This window comes from Gorilla gorilla, chromosome 3, assembly GCF_029281585.2.
Source record: "Gorilla gorilla gorilla isolate KB3781 chromosome 3, NHGRI_mGorGor1-v2.1_pri, whole genome shotgun sequence".
Classification (NCBI taxonomy): domain Eukaryota; kingdom Metazoa; phylum Chordata; class Mammalia; order Primates; family Hominidae; genus Gorilla; species Gorilla gorilla.
This window is the reverse complement of record NC_073227.2, coordinates 173,662,980-173,681,320: the sequence shown is the minus strand read 5'-3', so window position 1 is coordinate 173,681,320 and position 18,341 is coordinate 173,662,980. Positions and strand designations below refer to the sequence as shown.

At 41.2% G+C, this 18,341-nt stretch overlaps 1 protein-coding gene across 1 annotated transcript in view; it reads left to right on the top strand.

Annotated features, from left to right (window-relative positions):
* TMEM154 (transmembrane protein 154) overlaps positions 1–18,341 on the top strand; it is a 53,900-nt gene that overhangs the window by 27,742 nt on the left and 7,817 nt on the right. Inside the window, exons 4-6 of the mRNA XM_019025072.4 lie at positions 7,853–7,880; positions 9,123–9,208; positions 11,283–11,340. Of these exons, the coding sequence (XP_018880617.1) occupies positions 7,853–7,880; positions 9,123–9,208; positions 11,283–11,340 (172 nt within the window). The remainder of the gene's footprint in view (positions 1–7,852; positions 7,881–9,122; positions 9,209–11,282; positions 11,341–18,341) is intronic.

The following is an 18,341-nucleotide window of genomic DNA, read 5'->3' as shown; positions in this document are numbered from 1 at the left end:
TGTTTTTTTGTTTTTTTTTTTAACAAATTGAAGTTTTATGGCAACCATTGCCTCAAACCAGTCTATTGGTATCATTTTTTCAACAGCACATGTTTACTTTGTGTCTCTGCATTACATTTTGATAATTCTCACAATATTTCAAATGTTTTCAATACTACTATGCCTGTTATGGTGATCTGTGATCAGTTATCTTTGATATTACTGTTGTAATTGTTTTGGGGTGCCTGAAACCATGCTCACGGAAGGCAGTGAACTTAATTGATAAACATTGTGTGTGTTCTGACTGCTTCACCAACAAGCCATTCCCTATCTCTCTCCCTGTCTTCAGGCCTCTCTATTCCCTGATACAGAACAATATTGAAATTAGGCCAATTCATAACCCTACAATGGCATGTAAGTGTTCAAATGGAAGGAAGAGTCACATATCTCTCATTTTAAGTGAAAAGCTAGAAATGATTAAGCCTTGTGAGGAAGGCAAGTTGAAAGCTGAGATAGGCTGAAAACCAGGCCTCTTGTGCCAAACATTTAGCCAAGTTGTAAATGCAAAGGAAAAAGTTCTTGAAGGAAACTAAAAGTGCTACTCAGTGAACATACAATGATAGGAAAGCAAAGCAGTATTATTGTTGATATAGAGAAAGTTTCAGTGGTCTGGGTAGAAGATCAAACCAGTCACAGCATTCTCTTAAGCCTAAGCCTAATCCAGAGCAAGGCCTTAATTCTCCTTAATTCTACAAAGGCTGAGAGAGGTGAGGAAGCTGCAGAAGAAAAATTGGAAGCTAGCAGAGGGTGTTTAATGAGGTTTAAGGGAAAAAGCCATTTCTATAACATAACAGTGCAAGATGAAGCAGCAAGGACTGATGTAGGAGCTGCAGCAAGTTATCTAGAAGACCTAGTTCAAATCGCTGATGAAGGTGGCTACACTCAACCATAGATTTTCCATGTAGATGAAACAGTCCTCTATTGGAAGAAGATGCCATCTGACTGGGCATGGTGGCTCACGCCTGTAATCTCAGCACTATGGGAAGCTGAGGCAGATCATTTGAGGTCAGGAGTTTGAGACCAGCCTGGCTAACATGGTGAAACGCTGTCCCTACTTAAAAAAAAAAAAAAAATGCCATCTAGGAGTATTAATAGCTAGAGAGGAGAAATCACTGTCTGGCTTCAAAGCTTCAAAAGATATGCTGACTCCCCTGTTAGAAGCTAATGTAGTTGGTGACTTAAAGTCAATTCTTGTTTACCATTCTGAAAATCTGACAGCTCTTAAGAATTACGCTAAATCTACTCTGCCTGTGCTCTATAAGTGGAACAACCAAGCCTGGATGTTAGCACATTTGTTTATAGCATGGTTTACTGAATAATTTAAGTCCACCGTTAAGATCTACTGCTCAAAATACAAGATTCCACTAAAAATATTACTGTTCATTGACAATGCACCTGGTCACCCAAGAGGCCTGGTGGAGATGTACAAGGAGACTAATGTTTTCATGCCTGCTGATACAACATCCATTCTGCAGCCCATGGATTAAGGAGTCATTTTGAATTTCAAGTCTTATTGTTTAAGACATACATTTTGTAAGGCCATAGCTGCCATAGATGGTGAGTCCTCTGATAAATCTGGGAAGGAATCTTCTGGGAAGAATTCACCATTCTAGATGCCATTAAGAACATTTCCGATTCATAGGAGCAGGTCAAAATATCAGCATCAACAGTATTTTGGAAGACGTTGATTCCAAGACCCATGAATGACTTTGAGGGGTTCAAGACTTGAGTGGAGGGGTCACTGCAGATGTGGTAGAAAGAGCAAGAGAACTAGGATAAGAAGTGAAGCCTGAAAATGCCATGGAATTGCTGCAATCTCATGATAAAACGTTAAGTGGCTGAGAAATTGCTTCTTCTGAATGAACAAAGAGTTTAGAGTTTTGTTGTTGTTTTTTTTTTTTGAGATGGAATCTACTCCTAGTGAAGATGCCATGAACATTGTTGAAATGACAACACAGGATTTAGAATGTTCCATAAACATAGTTGGTAGAGCAGCAGCAGGTTTTGTGAGAATCGTCTCCAATTGTGAAACAATTCTATTGCAGATAAAATGCTATCAAACAAAGCATTGTATGCTACAGAGAAATCTTTGTGAAAGAGAGTCAATCAATGCGACACTTCATTGTGATCTTACTTTAAGACATTGCCACAGCCTTCCCAACCATCAGCAACCACCACCCTGATCAGTCAGCAGCCATCAACATCAGGGCAAGACCCTCCGCCAGAAAAATAATTACAACTCGCGGAAGGCTCGGATGATCATTACCATTTTCTAGCAATGAAGTATTTTAAATTAAGGTATATACATTGTCTCTGTAGACACAATGTTGCACACTTAATAGGCTACATTGTAGGAAAAACATAACTTTTTATGCATTTGGAAACTAAAAAATTAATGTGACTTGCTTTATTGCAATACTCACTTTATTGCAGTGGTCTGGACCTGAACCTGCATATTTCTGGGGGATGCTTTTCTACTGCTGCCATCTTTGACCCTAATCCAGATGAGGATCCTGTATAATTTTAGCCAATAAGCCAGTATAACATTTCCCATCACTGGGGAAAGAGAAAGGCTGATCAAGGAGTGGGTCAGATTAGGGTTAGGGATGGGAAGGCTAGAGGCCTTGGGGTCATCACCACCAGAAGAGCATTCTTTCATCTATATTTCTGTTACAGATTTTATTTTCTCCCCCACCCCACATCCCAATTTGATCTTGAAAAGTCCTGGAGGAAGCATTGTTCTTGTTCCCATTGAAGCTATGCTAACTTTTATAATCAAATTCTTCAACTGTCTAAAGATTACTAACATCAATCCGAAAACCAATTATAGAAAATTCCCTCAGTCAGAGACCCACTTTGAGAGTATTCAGTTGTGATTCAAGGAGCATCACGTGCTAGGAGTCAGGGTAGTTCTAGGTCCAAAGCAGACTTGGGTACTTTTGGCTTGTGCTAGTAAAACTCGCTCGGATTCGATTTTTAAGTTAAAGCCTTTATAGTCTTTCCAAAATTTACTCAAAGGATAGGAACATCTCTAATACAACACATAGTCTTACATGTATACAAAACTCACTTTATGTCCCTCACACCCATGACAGGGCACCTCTGGCTTTGGGGCCATGCCCTTGTCCCACATGCCTACCTCACTGTCTCTGTGCCAGAGGAATCTTTCACAGTCAGCAGATGAGGCAAATGTGAGCTGGGGAAGAAGCCCCGAAGAGTATTTCCTTTCATGGCAGAGGCCCATATAATAGATTCCAAAGAAGTAGGAAATACACATGTTTCTCCACTGCTTGAAATTTCAGGACTTCCTAATAACATGGTCATATGGAGGCTTCTTTCTAAGCTTAAGAAAAAAAAGCAAACAGAGCTTTTTAAATTTTTTAAAATTCAGGAAAAGTCATAATTTCCTTCTTCAAACCATGACTGGTTTTACCTAATGGACTCAAGGGGTGGGGGGATGTTGGAGGTATCCACTCACATGGTGAGGCTCTTAGGCTCCAAATCCAGAAATTGATTTTTCATTGAATTTCACTGTGAAAGTCTCAAGGTTCAAAAGCCATTTACAAGCGAGAGCCAGCCTCAACCTCAGACATGGTCCATTCATCCTCCACTCTAACAACACTTGAAGTATTTGCTATTCCCAGAACTTGACTTGACTTTCAGGATGCCTCCATGCCTGGTTGATACCATTTCTTCTGTCTGGAATTTTCTTCCTGTCTGCTTGGCAAACTGCCATCCCTTTTTCCAGGGCCCAGTTCTGTTTTTGTTTTGTTTAAGAGACAGGGCCTTGCTCTGTCGCCCAGGCTGGAATGCGGTGGCACAATCATAGCTCACTGCAGCCTCAAACTCCTGGGCTCAAGTGATCCTCCCACCTCAGCCTACAGAGTAGCTGGTACCACAGGCCTGTGCCACCATGCCTGAGTAGTTTTTGACATTTTTAAAAAATGTTTTGTAGAGATGGAGTCTTGCTATGTTGCTCAGGCAAGTCTCAAACTCCTAGGCTCAAGTGATCCTCCCACCTCAGCCTCCCAAAGCACTGGGATTACAGGTGTGAGCCACCACGCCCCCCTGCTAGGGCCCAGTTTTGAGGAAGCCTTGAATAATCCTCCCCTAGGAAAAATTAATTACCATCTCTTCTGTGCTCTCAGAATACTTTGTTCACACTCTTTGTTCACAGTATTCACATTGTCATAAGTTGGTGACTTGTTTCCCTTCCTTCCTTCCTTCCTTCCTTCTCTTTTTTCTTTTCTTTCTGGGTGATGTGGTCGTTAAGGTCCAGGAGAACCAAGAGCTAGTCTTATTTGTCTTGTGTGACAGTGTGGCATTGAGGTTGAGAGTCCAGACTCAAACCACACACACTGCTTGGTTGGCTTGCACTTCCTGGCACTGTGACTCTCTGATTAAGTTTCTTCATCTGTAAAATGGGCAAATTCAATACCCACCTCATAGAGTTGTGAGAATTAAATGGTTTATATAGGCAAATCACTTAGAAAAAATCAGTACCTGGCATAAGTGCTAAGTGCTAGCTTATTATCATCCCTTTACCTAACTCAACGCCTAGCCCAACACACGCTAGCTGCTTGTATATGTTTGTTGAATAAGTGACTTAATTAAAGAATGTGAGAATGTTTATTAAAGAACGTCTACTCTCAGAGGGAAAGTCAAATTTGTACATTATCCTTACTAAAAATTGGTACATTATTTTTACCTTAAATATGCCTAACTTTAAAAAACACAACAGAGAAAACTTAGAATTTCAAAACAATTGGCTTATCACAAAAGATTTTGATAGAGAGTTTTATTTGAATTTTTTTCTCTTATCAGCCAATGCTTTAACGCAGACGTGATCACTAACTGCTTAACAGATGGACAGCTTTTCAGAAAAACTGAATGCTAAAAGTTAATAAAAGCAGAATATATACATTAGCAAAATTTGATTTTTTTCAGGTAAAATACAACTATCATGGAAGGTCATACCAGCGTTTTGCTTGGAAAGCTCCCACAGAAATGCTTTATAGGAGAGCATGGATACCTGCACACTATGTCCCCTGGGAAAGTTAGAAGCAGACATACTGTTTCTTACCCCACATGGGTAGAGCCTGGTCTGTTATACTATACCAGGAAATAAGTCTTTAAATTTGACAATGGGAGAGGACTTGGCCAAAACTTTTAGAACACTTCATCTGATTGGAAATTACTTTTTCCTCTGGGCTTGTCCATTTCATGTCCAGGGAAAGGGAAACATGATGTAGTAACGTGATGTTCTGCTATCATTCTTCCTAGACCTCCTGGTATGAAATTTGCAGTGTCTTGATGTGCGAGGTCTCTCTGAAAGAGCTGCAGGGAAAACAGCTGGCGATAAACTACCCCTTTAAACAGGCTGTGGCTACATGATGCCTGGCTTACTCAGTAAATCTTCTGGAAAGAGACTCTTTCTCTTGCTCACTGCTCAGCGTGGAAACAAGAAAAGGAAGCCAGAGGCTCCTGTAGCTCCTGCCCTCCCCTAGCCTCCACCAGACAACCCCACTATCGAATGCACAGAGGAGAGGATCTGAGAGGAGGGTACTGTCAGGCTAAGTGGCGGTAAAGTAGGAACTGAAGGAGGAGGACAAAGTGGGTTGGAGGAGATGAAATGGAAGGATTGTTGGAGGGAAAATGGAATAGGGGTTTGAGATGGAGCTTTGTAAGAGCTGCATTTGCCTCCTGGTTGCAAAGGGAATAGGTGGCTATTCATAAATATATATAGGCCAGGTGGAGTGGAGCGGGCAGGGCCTGATTGCTGAGGACAAGTAATTGGTCTTCCTCCTGGTTTAATGCTATGCTCTTTGTGTGCCCTCCCAGATGTTTTTCTGTTGCCATGGTGGCTGGAGCAGAGGTAATAGCCATGGAGCAGGCAAGATGAGGCCGTAGAAAGCTTTTTGCTCTGTTTTAAAACTGATTACAGGAGCTTCACATTTGGTGCATCTGGAGCACTTTTGTAATGGCTTTTAAAAGTTTTCCTTCATCTGCTTGCAGGCTAGCTTTTGCTCACTCTGAAGCCTGTGGGGAACCCAGATTATAAAGATATATCCATGCCCACAACGGTGGGGCCATGCAGCCACTTGCTGTCTGGGAAAATAGTCAGGGGTTATTCCGCAGGGGAAAAGGGAGAGGGAGGAGGAGGGAGTGACAAAACAGGAGGAGCTTTACAGGTCACCTGCAGGGATCTTCAATTGTGTAGGAGCTTTATTTATAGTAAAATTCCTTAAGGAAATAGCCTGTATATTTTAGATAGAAAGTGTGGGTTTGTGGTGTGTGTGTGTGTGTGTGTGTGTGTGTGTGTATGTATTCTCCTTTCCCCCATCTAAGTTTCTGAGGAGTCAGGCAGCTGCAGGAAGCTTTAGATGACTACTGGAGGGCAGGAGGACATAGCCTGCAGCTCCTGGAAGGCAAGCGGTGATGGCATGAAACTTACATCTGTGCCCAGCTTTCCTGGATTAGCAATGCCATTCAAGCTTGCCAACCCACAGGAAATTACAGCAGCTCACTGCTGCCAGGAACTCAGTTCCAGGTGTCTGCTGGTTGTGTTCCTTCACTGAGGACCTCCATTTCTCCAGGACAGACAATAGGAGGCCTTTAATTGCCAAGGATCAGAAACCTCTGACTATTTGGTGGGCCTCTACAAAGTGGTTTGCTCTTCAATAGGTTTCACATGATAAATGGTGCAGCAGGCCTATGCTATCCACTCAACATCATTGCCTCATTTCTCTGGATGTGTTGGTTCTCCTGCCAAATGAAACAGGGCTTCAGCTGGGACATCAGGCTCCAATTCTCACCACTTGTTCATTTGGAGTCTGATGTGCATTAGAGCCATTTTGTAAACAGTTACCTGACTCTCACCTCAACCAACAGGAACTAAAAACAGGCTTGTTGGAAGTTTCACTATGCTAAGTCTGAAATATTGGACATGAATTGAACCCCAGTGCTGGACAATTGAGGTTAACACCTAATCATTTATTCCACTGATATTGACTAGGCATTTACCAGGTACTGTGGTAGCTGGCTCAGAGCTGAGGGGATACCACGATAAATAAGACAGACACGATCCCTGCCCCTTTGTACTTTGTCTAGTGAGAGACACAGACAGAAAAAAAAATCAAACAGATGGGTTGACCAATGAGAAATTGTGGCCAATATTATGAAAGACGCAAGCAAGGTGCTGAGCTGGGGAGCAACAGGAAAGATGGGCCCTTCTTTAAATAGAGTAGGTGGGGAAGGCCTCCCTGAGGAAAGAGTATTTAAGCTGGGACCCTGAAGTGAGGGATCCAGCCGTGCCAAGAGCAGGGGTAAAAGGAAAATTCCAAGGGGAGCCCTTGATGGAAGATCCCACATCCTCCGCCAGGAGTGAGGCACAGTGCCACAGTGCTCAGCATGGTGTATCACAGGAGATGAAGCAGCAACCTTTAGATCTGGGACATTTTACTGAAGGAGGCCAAGGAGCAAGCCCTCTTGTTTCACCCTCCCTTGCCTTTCCTTACCAATGTTTTCCTCTTCTTGTGGATGTAAAAAATAAAGACGGATGAACATCTGATCTGAAGTGAGCGTTCTCAGCAGACCATCCACATCTAAAAGAAAGCAGATTTCACACGGATTAGGACCTCGTTTTAATATGGCAATCCGCACTTCTTTGACTCTAAGTTAATGATCGCTCCTCTAAAAATGTTACTTAATGTCATTTTGCTCTCTTTGTAAAGGAGACTTCAGCTGTTGTTGAAATTAAAAGTTGTTACAGAAGAACAAAGCTAACATGACCTTTATGTTCATTTCCTTTTAGATGAACTGGGAAGTGAAAACGTGAAAGTGTAAGTTTTCCCTGCTGCTTCTGATCCACCTGGGGTGTGAACAGCAACTGTTAAGGTGGACAGCTGCCTTTTCAGGTGTTTTTGTTCTGACATCTTGCGGGACTCTCCTGCTTCCCAGGCGGGGCTGGAGATCCTTGGCAGCCTAAGGGAGGATGTGCTGGCATCCCCAAACCCTATCCAGCGTGTGAGTGTGATCTGGGCAAAGACAGCTTGGCATCTGCTTTATTTCGTTGTCCTACATTCAGAAAAGAATCCTGACTGCTACCAATTTCAAGTGCATAGCAGTTAAATATTCTATCCCTAGCTGTATTTCAAGGACATTGGTTCATTTACTCTGATTAGAAATTTTATCACCAGGAAAGATACTTGAGCTGGTATTTAGCAGGGAGCCCTGGTCGAAGCAGAAGTTCACACAGCAAGAACCCCCAGGGATGGGAGAGAGAGGAGGAGGAGAAGGGAAGAGTGGGAGGAGCAGGAGGAAGGGAGAGGAGGGAGGGAAGGAGGGGTGGGAGAGAGAAAAACAAGCCTCCACTCAGAAGCATGTTCTGGGGTGATGCCATATCCTCCCCATCTTCCAAGCAGCCTCCTGGTTTAGAAACTTTGTCGCTTCCTCTACGCAGTGTACTGCCTACGCTGCTTTCAGAGCTGGTGGTCCATCCTTCCCCAACCCCATCTCCACTAACCACGGACTCTGTCCCCTGACTGTGCAGTTTGAGCTTCTGCAAGTGAGGGCAGTGAATTTCTGAAAGCAACTGCTCCATTTCTCTAAGAGAGAAAGGCCTGGGAATTGAAGGGACAGGTGATAACTGTAGCCTGCTGACAGTGGCCTCTTGACCTGGGGCACTGATCAAAAAACCCCAAGGAACAGGAAGTGAAATTAAGCAAGGCTAAAATGCTTAATGTGGCAACTCCCCGGAAGGGCCTCACCCTGGGAGCCTTGCAGTCTTGACTTTGCACCTTCAGGGGAGCAGTCAGTCTCCTGGGTTCCCTTTTTTGTCCACTTGTTGGGCCTGTGGGCACCCGACTTTTGGACCTGTGATAAATGTATGTTTGTTTGTGTGGTAGTCTTTCTTCCTATTAAAGTTTGGTAGTTTGGAATAGGGCAAGCCCCCAGGCTTCCCTAGAGCATAAGGCACTGAATCAAGTTCATCTTCCTCAGGATCAGCATTCTAGTCTCTTTCCAAACGAAATTAGGCATCTTTCACATTTCTTTCTAACAAGTCTTTTGCCCTCTATTTCTAGCCCTATTTTTGAGGAAGATACACCCTCTGTTATGGAAATTGAAATGGAAGAGCTTGATAAATGGATGAACAGCATGAATAGAAATGGTATGTGGTAACCTAAAGTTGTTTTTTTTCTTTCCTCTCTAGTAACAGAAGGCTGCAAAAGCTTTATAAATATCTCAATAAATCCTGGAGTGAGACAGAGCCCAATCCCACATTAGATCTGGTACATGCAGATAATAAACCTGGCCTGACGATACTTAAATATTCAGCTTAATTGTTGCCACTTGTTTTTATTTCTGTACAAGTTGTTGAAATGGTCTTTTTGAAGCAGAAAATGGTATTTTATTCAAGAAAGGAAATCTCTGAGGCCAAACGATCTGGAAAAAGTTAGCATCTGGCATTACCTTATACATTACAGAATTTAAAGATCTACCATTTTAAACTGACTATGGATATAAAACTTTATCAAATGTAGTATCCATAGATCTGTGCTGTTCAACGTAATAGATAATCACCAAATGTGGCTATTTAAATTTAAATTAATTAAAATTAAAATTAAAAAATATTGAGTGTTTAGTAGCCAATGGCTACTAAGTGGACAGTGTAATGTAGAATATTTCTATCACTTTAGAATGCTCTATTGGACATTGCTCATGTAGATGGTGATATACATACCCCATATAACAATTTCCAATTGATATCTGGCAGTAATGGAAGTATATGTTCCTTACTTTTTAGTAAATCAATAATGGGACTTTAAAATGATGACAGCTGCTTTTTCTTTTTTAAATTCCCTTTAAAAATTAATTATTTTTACTACTTAGATTAAATTAATAAAACCCAGCATTATCATGTCATTTGTATTTTTTACCGTTTATCTTAAAAAAATACCCTAGGGTCTGTCAAATTCAACACTCTACATAGAGTTAGAAAATTCAGAGACTGGTTATAAGAATTATTACTACCAGGCCAGGCACGGTGGCTCACGCCTATAATCCCAGCACTTTTGGAGGCCGAGGCGGGTGGATAACCTGAGGTCAGGAGTTCGAAACCAGCCTGGCCAACATGGTGAAACCCCATCTCTACTGAAAATACAAAATTAGCTGGGTGTGGCACATGTCTGTACTCCCAGCTACTAGGGAGGCTGAGGCAGGAGAATAGCTTGAACCCAGGAGGCAGAGGTTGCAGTGAGCCGAGATTGTGCCACTGCACTCCAGCCTGGGTGACAGAGCGAGACTCCATCTCAACAACAACAAAAAAGAATTATTGCTACCAGAGGCTTATCAAGGTGTGATTTCAAAAAAGAGCCACTCAGCTAACTTGTACAATTTCTAACAGTTTTTCATATTGAGGAAAGAAGGACTCTGTAAAGCCATTCTATTTGAGGATGGGGCGGGTCATTGAGATAGTCCTTCAGGAGTCTCATTTTGTTGTTTTTCAGTTGCTAAAAGTAATATGCATACATAGTAGAATTTGGAAAATGCAAAAAAAAAAAAAAAAGGTAGAAGAAAAAAATTCACCACAGAAAGGCAATCTCTTCTTACTATGTTGTTGTATTACGTTTTGTGCCAGAGATTTTGTGAAATATAAAATCATGATTCTGTCATACTCACTAAAACCAGAAAACTGGAAAAGGCATTTCTATTTGACAACTAAAGCTGAGTTATTTTGACACATAGGTGATAGAATCAAAGAATTTTTTTGCCCTTAAAAATAACGAGTGGTGTGATAGAAAAGAACTCATGACCATAGGAAGATCAGCTGTTTTCCCACTTTACCCAATTCTTTCCTACCCTGCAATCTGATGGAAATCATTCTGCAGACACATTGGAACCTCAGGCGAAGCCATCTTATTCCACTGTCTATCCTGAGACATGCAGATTCTAGCTTTTGGAGCACTGGGGTTCTGCAGGGACAGAATAACCAAGCAGTGATGAATTGTGTCCTTTCCAGTGTCAGAGGCACGTTGAAGTTTTGTATCTGTGTTATTAATGCTTTTTCCATTTCAAGAGCCTTGACATCATTAATCTTTTCACCACTATCACTCCTTGGTGAGGCCATTTTTGTGCAAGTAACCACACAGATCAGAGAACTATGGTATTTAACTGTATCAGGTTTGTGGATAGAAAATACAATTTCAGTAACTAACAATGAGTTTGCTTTTATTCTGTCCTAGCCGACTTTGAATGTTTACCTACCTTGAAGGAAGAGAAGGAATCAAATCACAACCCAAGGTACTTCTCATTTCTACCACAGATTATACGTATATGGCGGGGGGGGGGGGGGGGGGGGGGGCGGGGGGGATTGGGAACCAGGCTGGAACACTTTTTGCTTGCCTTCTCCGTGCCTATAAATTGTATGAGATCATTTACATGGGTGGATATGTGCATAGTGTGGAGAAGAGGAAGTGTGTTACAGAAAATAGAAGGCCACAAAGTAAATATCCTAGGACTCTTTATCTTTAGAAATAAATGAGTATTGACATTTTCTTGCCCTTCTAAAGAGACACTGTTGCTTCGGCTTCTGTTTTAGTCATAAAGCTTTCCAATTATGACAAACTGTAGGTTTGTTTACCTTGGATAAATAGATGTTTGGTAAGGAAGACAGATGGAGGCGACAGTCTTAAACTGGGTAACTGTAAACTAGAGTGAGAAAATAAATGGGAATTTTAAAAAAATGTTCCATTTTACCACTAGGTGGCTCTGGTTGATAGAAAAATTTTAGTGCTTTGGGGTTTGGGTGTATAGTTTAGCATTCCACAGTCTCATTTAAATTATATTATCTTTTGTGAGGATAGAAATGACCACGTTTGGGGTGTTTTGATTAGAGAACTGTTTTGTCAGGACATGGGAAGTGTTCTAAGGAAAAAGGATTGATGGTTCAGAAGGTTGGGGACTGGCTCTGCAGAGCTCTGCTGTGACCTTGGAGGTACTGAGTTCTTGGCAGCAAACACTCATGGACACCCGGAGAGAAGAAAACTTGAGCCTATGCCTGAGATATCACACTTCTGTTGGAATAAATGGAATAAACCTTCAGGCAGGATAAATCCTCTCCCTCCATGTTCACCAGAAGTCTGGTGCCAGTCAGTCACTTGTCACCAGGCAATCCCTGAAGCCTGAGCATCGCGAGGGAATACTGATTATTAGGCAGTGGTTGGGGCAGTCAGATGTTTATCTTCGGACCCTTTTTCTGTGTCTCCCCCCTAAACCTTACTTAAGAATTCACCATCCCAAATCTCTCCTCACATCACACCACCACAGTCTTACTCAGACAAACCTCAGCTCTGATGCCAAAGTCTATACCTATTGTAGATTTAGGTCAATATCACCACCCTCGGCATTTTCATGTTAAGATTATTGCCAGTTCAGGAAGGATTCTATCCTATTTAAAAGAGATTCCAGGTCATGCTTGGTGGCGCTTGCCTGTAGTCCTAGTTACTTGAGAGGCTGAGGTGAGAGGATTGCTTGAGCCCAGGATTTCAGGATTGTAGTGAGCTATGATTGTACCACTGCATTCCAGCCTGGGCAACAAGCAAGAGCAAGACCCTGTCTCTAAAAGAAAGGGGGAGAGAGAGAGGGAGAGAGAGAGGGGGAGAGAGAGAGAGAGATTGATTAACAAGCAGGTGGAAGAAAACAACAATGCCAGGGGGAATATTACAAAGGAATATTTTCCCCATGTTTTGATCTTACCTGGAAATATGTAACTATATATGTCTGGTATAGGGCTCAGATCACTACAAAACTCCATAAATATCTTAAGTATCTTATTACTCTATCACTGATGAGCACCCTCAATGATGCTAAAAACTACCCTCAGTGGTTTTTACATTCCTGCCTTTTGCTCTTTGAAATTGTTGGCGACATGGAAGAAGCTTAACATTACAGAATTGTATGGCAGTGAAATCTTCTTAAAAATCAGATTTTTGGGCAGGCAATGTGGCTCATGCCTGTGATTCCAACACTTTGGGAGGCTGAGGCAGGCAGATCACCTGAGGCCAGGAGTTCAAGACCAGCCTGGCCAACATGGTAAAACTCCGTCTCTACTAAAAATACAAAAATTAGCCAGGCGTTATGGCGGGCGCCTGTAATCCCAGCTACTTGGGAGGCTGAAGCAGGAGAATCCCTTCAACTGGGAAGGCGGAGATTGCAGTGAGCGCTGATCACACCATTGCACTCCAGCCTAGGCAACAAGAGTGAAACTCTGTTTCAAAAAAAAAAAAGTCAGATTTTTGAAATAATGAGAAAATGAGCTAGAGCCTTCACATAGTTAAATTATTGTTTTAAAAGGGAATGTCTACATTCCACTGTGGGTCCAGAGCTGTGTGGCATTCACAGGATGGCTGTCAGGCCTTCACTTTATGCCCTCTCGTAATGCCAGCACCAGCATTCGAGAACCAAGAATGGCAAGTCCCAGATCTTTGTACCACTAGGCACTTTCTGATTACTTCAAAGGTTATTATGATATTGCGAAGTTAATTTTTTATTCACTAAAAAATCTAAGAAAAGTACATTGGATTTAGAACAAAGCCCAGAACAAAGTAAGTTCTCGATAAGCACTGGTTATTGCTAGTATAGTTATTAGGAAGTTAAGACTGATGTACAGAAGCTCACTGCCTTTATACTAAGACCCAGCTCACTGGATTAAAAAAAAAATTCACTTCCTTTATCCTAAGCCTGTATCCTAAGACCCAGACACATCAATATTGGTGGGCGAAGCATTATTTTTGTCCCTGTGTTCCCTAGTGGTTTCTTTCTGGACCTACCAATCCTGGGAAATCAGGAATTTGTTTGATCTACTATGAGACTTTCAGTTCTCCTTAGTTACTGGCATAGGCCCATTAATGTTGGTGATTTCAGAAGAGCCCACTTATCACTCTGGAGTTTTTTGGTGTTTTGTTGTTTTGTGTAGAGACAGAGTCTCATTCTGTTGTCTAGGCTGGAGTGCAAGTGGTGTGATCACAGCTCACTGTAGCCTTAGCCTCCTGGGCCTAAATGATTCTCCCAACTTAGCCTCCAGAGCGGTTGGGACCACAGGTTTGTCCACCATGCCTGGCTAATTTTATTTTACTTTATTGTGGTGACAGGGTCTCCTTATGTTGCTCAGGCTGCTTTCAAACTTTTGGGCTCAAGCAATCCTGCTGCCTTGGCCTCCCAAAGTGTTGGGATGACAGGAGTGAGCCACTGTGCCTCGCCCAGTCTGAAGTTTTTAAAAGGATATTAACACCTTATAATTTGGATAATCTTTCTTTTCTGTCATAATTTTATTTACATTTCTTTTTCCTATCCTAATGTTTTAATTACACTGATAATCCATAAAATGTTTACTTTGAGTATCTACCCTGGGACAAAAATAAGATTTCTTTTTTCTCTAAAAGCTTGTGAATTGTTATAGATACAGGTGGAAAGTGCATTAGTGGGTCATTGGACTTAGAAGACTTATTTTAAGACCTAATTTGAATGCTTGTTTGTTCTTTAGACTAAAACAAGTCACTTTAGCTCTCTGAGTTTTAATTTCTTCATCTTGAAAAATGGAAATAAGAACATCTGTCCTTCTAGTTTCACAGGATGATATAAGAGAATGAAACCACCTAGCTAGGTTTTATTTTTATTTTTATTTTTATTTTTTCGAGGCGGAGTTTCACTCTTGTTGCCTGTGCTGGAGTGCAATGGTGCAATCTTGGCTCACTGCAGCCTCTGCCTCCTGGGTTCAAGCAGTTCTCCTGCCTCAGCCTCCCAAGTAGCTGGGATTACAGGTGCCCACCACCACGCCTGGCTAATTTTGTATTTTTAATAGAGACGGGGTTTCACCACATTGGTCAGGCTGGCCTTGAACCCCTGACCTCAGGTGATCCATCCACCTCAGCCTCCCAAAGCGCTGGGATTACAGGCGTGAGACACCGCACCCGGCAGTAGCTAAGTTTTAAAGCACCACGCAAGTGAAACTAATTATTCTTATGCAGTGGCAATAGTTCTTCCCCCTCCCACACTGGGATTTTAAAAGAGTATTTTTAGGGCAGTTTTAGGTTTACAGCAAAATTGAGCAGAAAATACAGAGTTCCCATATACCCTCTGCCCACACACATGCACAGCCTCCCCCATTATCAACGTCCCCCATCAGAGTTCTACATTTATCACAATCAATCAACCTACATTGACACACCATTATCACCCAAAGTTTTCCATTGGCTTTTACCTTGTGCATGATTCTTCCTCTGTCGTCGAAGTAGTATACAGGTGAAATTTAATGCTTCAGAAAGTATGTAACAGTCATTAAAAATTGAATTTAGTGGAAAACACACTTCTCCTTTCTCCTGATAAACAAAGACTTCTGGAATTCATTTACAGGGTTCCACTTTCCTTGATGCTAGAAAGACATCCCTGACACAGAACCTCTGTTATCTATTAAGTCCATAGAACCTACGACCACCATGCTTCTGGGAAAAGGGAGTCAATCTGATAACCATCCTACACTGAATATACCACATTGTGTGCAAAGACTTCAACTCTTCAACCTTGTCTTGTTAGGGTCTATAATCTCAGGCCTTTCAGAACTTTATCCTTGTCTCATTGGCCAGTCTTGTTCATTACTTTCCTCTGTCCTCATTGAATGGATATTCTTCCTGAGCTATGGAATCCAAAAGACAGCACAGGATTTTAATAAGGACCAGAGATGTACAAAATACTATGAGAAGTGGACACTATGGTTTTCATGTTTGAAAGAAATCAATAGGAAAAGCAACAAAGGAATCATGGGGGAGGGGAGTGTTTCATATTCTTATTTTCCATCTTAGCATCTTTTCCGTGATTCGTACCTGCTATGTGCCTGGCGCTGCACAGGGGCATAGTGTCAGTGGGAGGAGGGTGCTAGGAGGGGTCTGCCCTCAAGTTGAAGAAAATTTCATCCCTGATCTGGTTAAGCATTGCCAACACATGGTAACGACAGAAAACAGATCCTTTTGGTTGGTTTTATTATTGTTTTAACTTCTGTGTAGAAAACACACTCCCTTGTTGCCTAACCCCACCCTCACAACACCCTCCCAAATGCCACTAGATAGTGGTACAAACAAGAAAAAGTCCCTTTTATCATGACTTTTCCAATCTGGCCAGCCTCTTCCTTCTTCTGGAGGCATTTGTAGTTAGACAGTTTCCTGAAAGCTTGGTGTTTCTGTCTCTGCAATCTCAGAGGAATAACCACAGACAAGGAATCGCAAATATTAGCCAAATGCCTGTCTTCTTTCCTCTTATATCTCTTGACCACAGGGATGATTTTACATTAAGCAGCAACATAGGGAAAGATTAGGGAAAGAATTAGATGTGGTTCTGCTCAAGTGGATTTATAATTTTGAAAACACAGTAATAATTCCAACAATAGTAAGACATTTACATCACATTTTCTATATGCTAGTGCCTAAGAAATTAACTAAGAGTGACAGTATATCTGTTCTTATAATAATTCTACTGTTTATTCTATAGTTTATGTTTCTGAGCTCAATGTCATTATAAAAAGGAGTCGCTTCACTATTTTTCAGGAAAAATTTAGGTTAGTTTAATAGAGAATTTTGTGGATTTCTTCCTGTTTCATCCCTTCTCTTTGTCATTTTTTGAGAAAATATAATTTTTGATGTAGGTTTTCAAAAGACATTTATTGCACACTTAATATGTGCCTGACACTGTCTACATCATGTCAAAACAACCAGTTAAAAATAAAATAATTTGAGTAAACTTAGAGAGGTTAAGTGGCTTGTTCAAGTTCACATGGCAGGTTCATAGCTGATAAAGCTCAATCTAGAGAAAAGTTTCTTTTAAAAATGTATTTTCATTCTCTTTTATTATTTTGTTAAAATAAGAGATATTTCATAAATTAAAAGACAAATTATAGATTAGAAAAAGAAGAACACTCAGCAGCAAGAAAACCAGCCACCATGAGGCTAATACAGGAAAGTACTTGGTGAATGGTGTGTCTGTCACTCAGCACAGTCATTGACAACACTTAACCATTAATTGCAAGAAAACAGCAGTTTTATGCGAGCTTTTTTTGGCCTGTCTGCTCAATTAAATCTTTGTGACCTCTTCTAACTTTTTTCTTTGTGCAGAGGCTTCTTTCCTCTTTTCTTCTTTAGTCCCTCAAAGTCATTTAAAAGTATATAGATCCTTCTTGACTTACAGTGGGGTTAGGTCCAGAGAGACACATTGTAAGTAAAAAAATCTGAAGTCAAAAATGCACGATATTTTCAAATTATAATGTTTATCTAGAGATAGCCCCATCATAAGTCAAGGAGTGTAGTGAATACATATCAATTTTGCTCCATTGTAAAGTCAAAAAAATTGTAAGTTAACCACTGTAAGTCGGGGATCATCTGTAATTCAAGTATTAAGTGTCGGATTCTCTCAAATCTGAGCTTGATATTATGAGGGATACAAAGTAACAGTTTATAATCCTGCAGGATGATAACCTCAAATAATATTATTAAAACACAGATGCACGTGCGCACGTGTGTGTGTGCATGTATGTGTTGGATGAGAGAAGATGTACTTACTTTTAAAAACCACAGCATTGCTTGAATAGTGGCCCAGATTATATCCACAACACAGGCATGATCTATGTGCATGACTAGGCTTGCCTCTGATGTTAGCCAGATGCATTACCTCAATCATTCCACCTGAGACCAGGCCTCTTGCAGGAAGGAGAAAGGACATTCTATTGAAGAGAAAGGGAGCCTGATCTAATTGTTATGTGACTTTATGCTAAACTGAACTCTGCACTCCCCACAAAAATGAGTTAGAGAGCATCATAACACAAGAAAGTTTTAACATAGGTTTATTGCCATCTTTGGAGACAGAGTACATGAGCTGTGGTCATAAAGAGGGATTGTTACAAGATAGACTGGTCAGGAGAACAAAGATGACTTATCTAATCCTGACTGCAACAAAGGGGCAATTATGAAACAAGGTATTACAGTTGCATCAGTCCTTATTTAACTGGTAGCATGCCCATTACATGCCTTCTTAAAGAAAACAATACAATGATGCTTTCTAATCAATTAAATTTGGTTTTATTTGTCAGCCTGTTACTATACAGGCTTTTGGGAAAGGTGTTCCACTTTCTTTTTTCTTTTTTTTTTTTGAGATAGGGTCTCACTCTCTTGCCCAGACGACTAGAGTGTAGTGGTGTGATCTCAGCTCACTACAGCCTCAACCTTCCCAGTCTCAGGCAACCCTCCCACCTCAGCCACCCA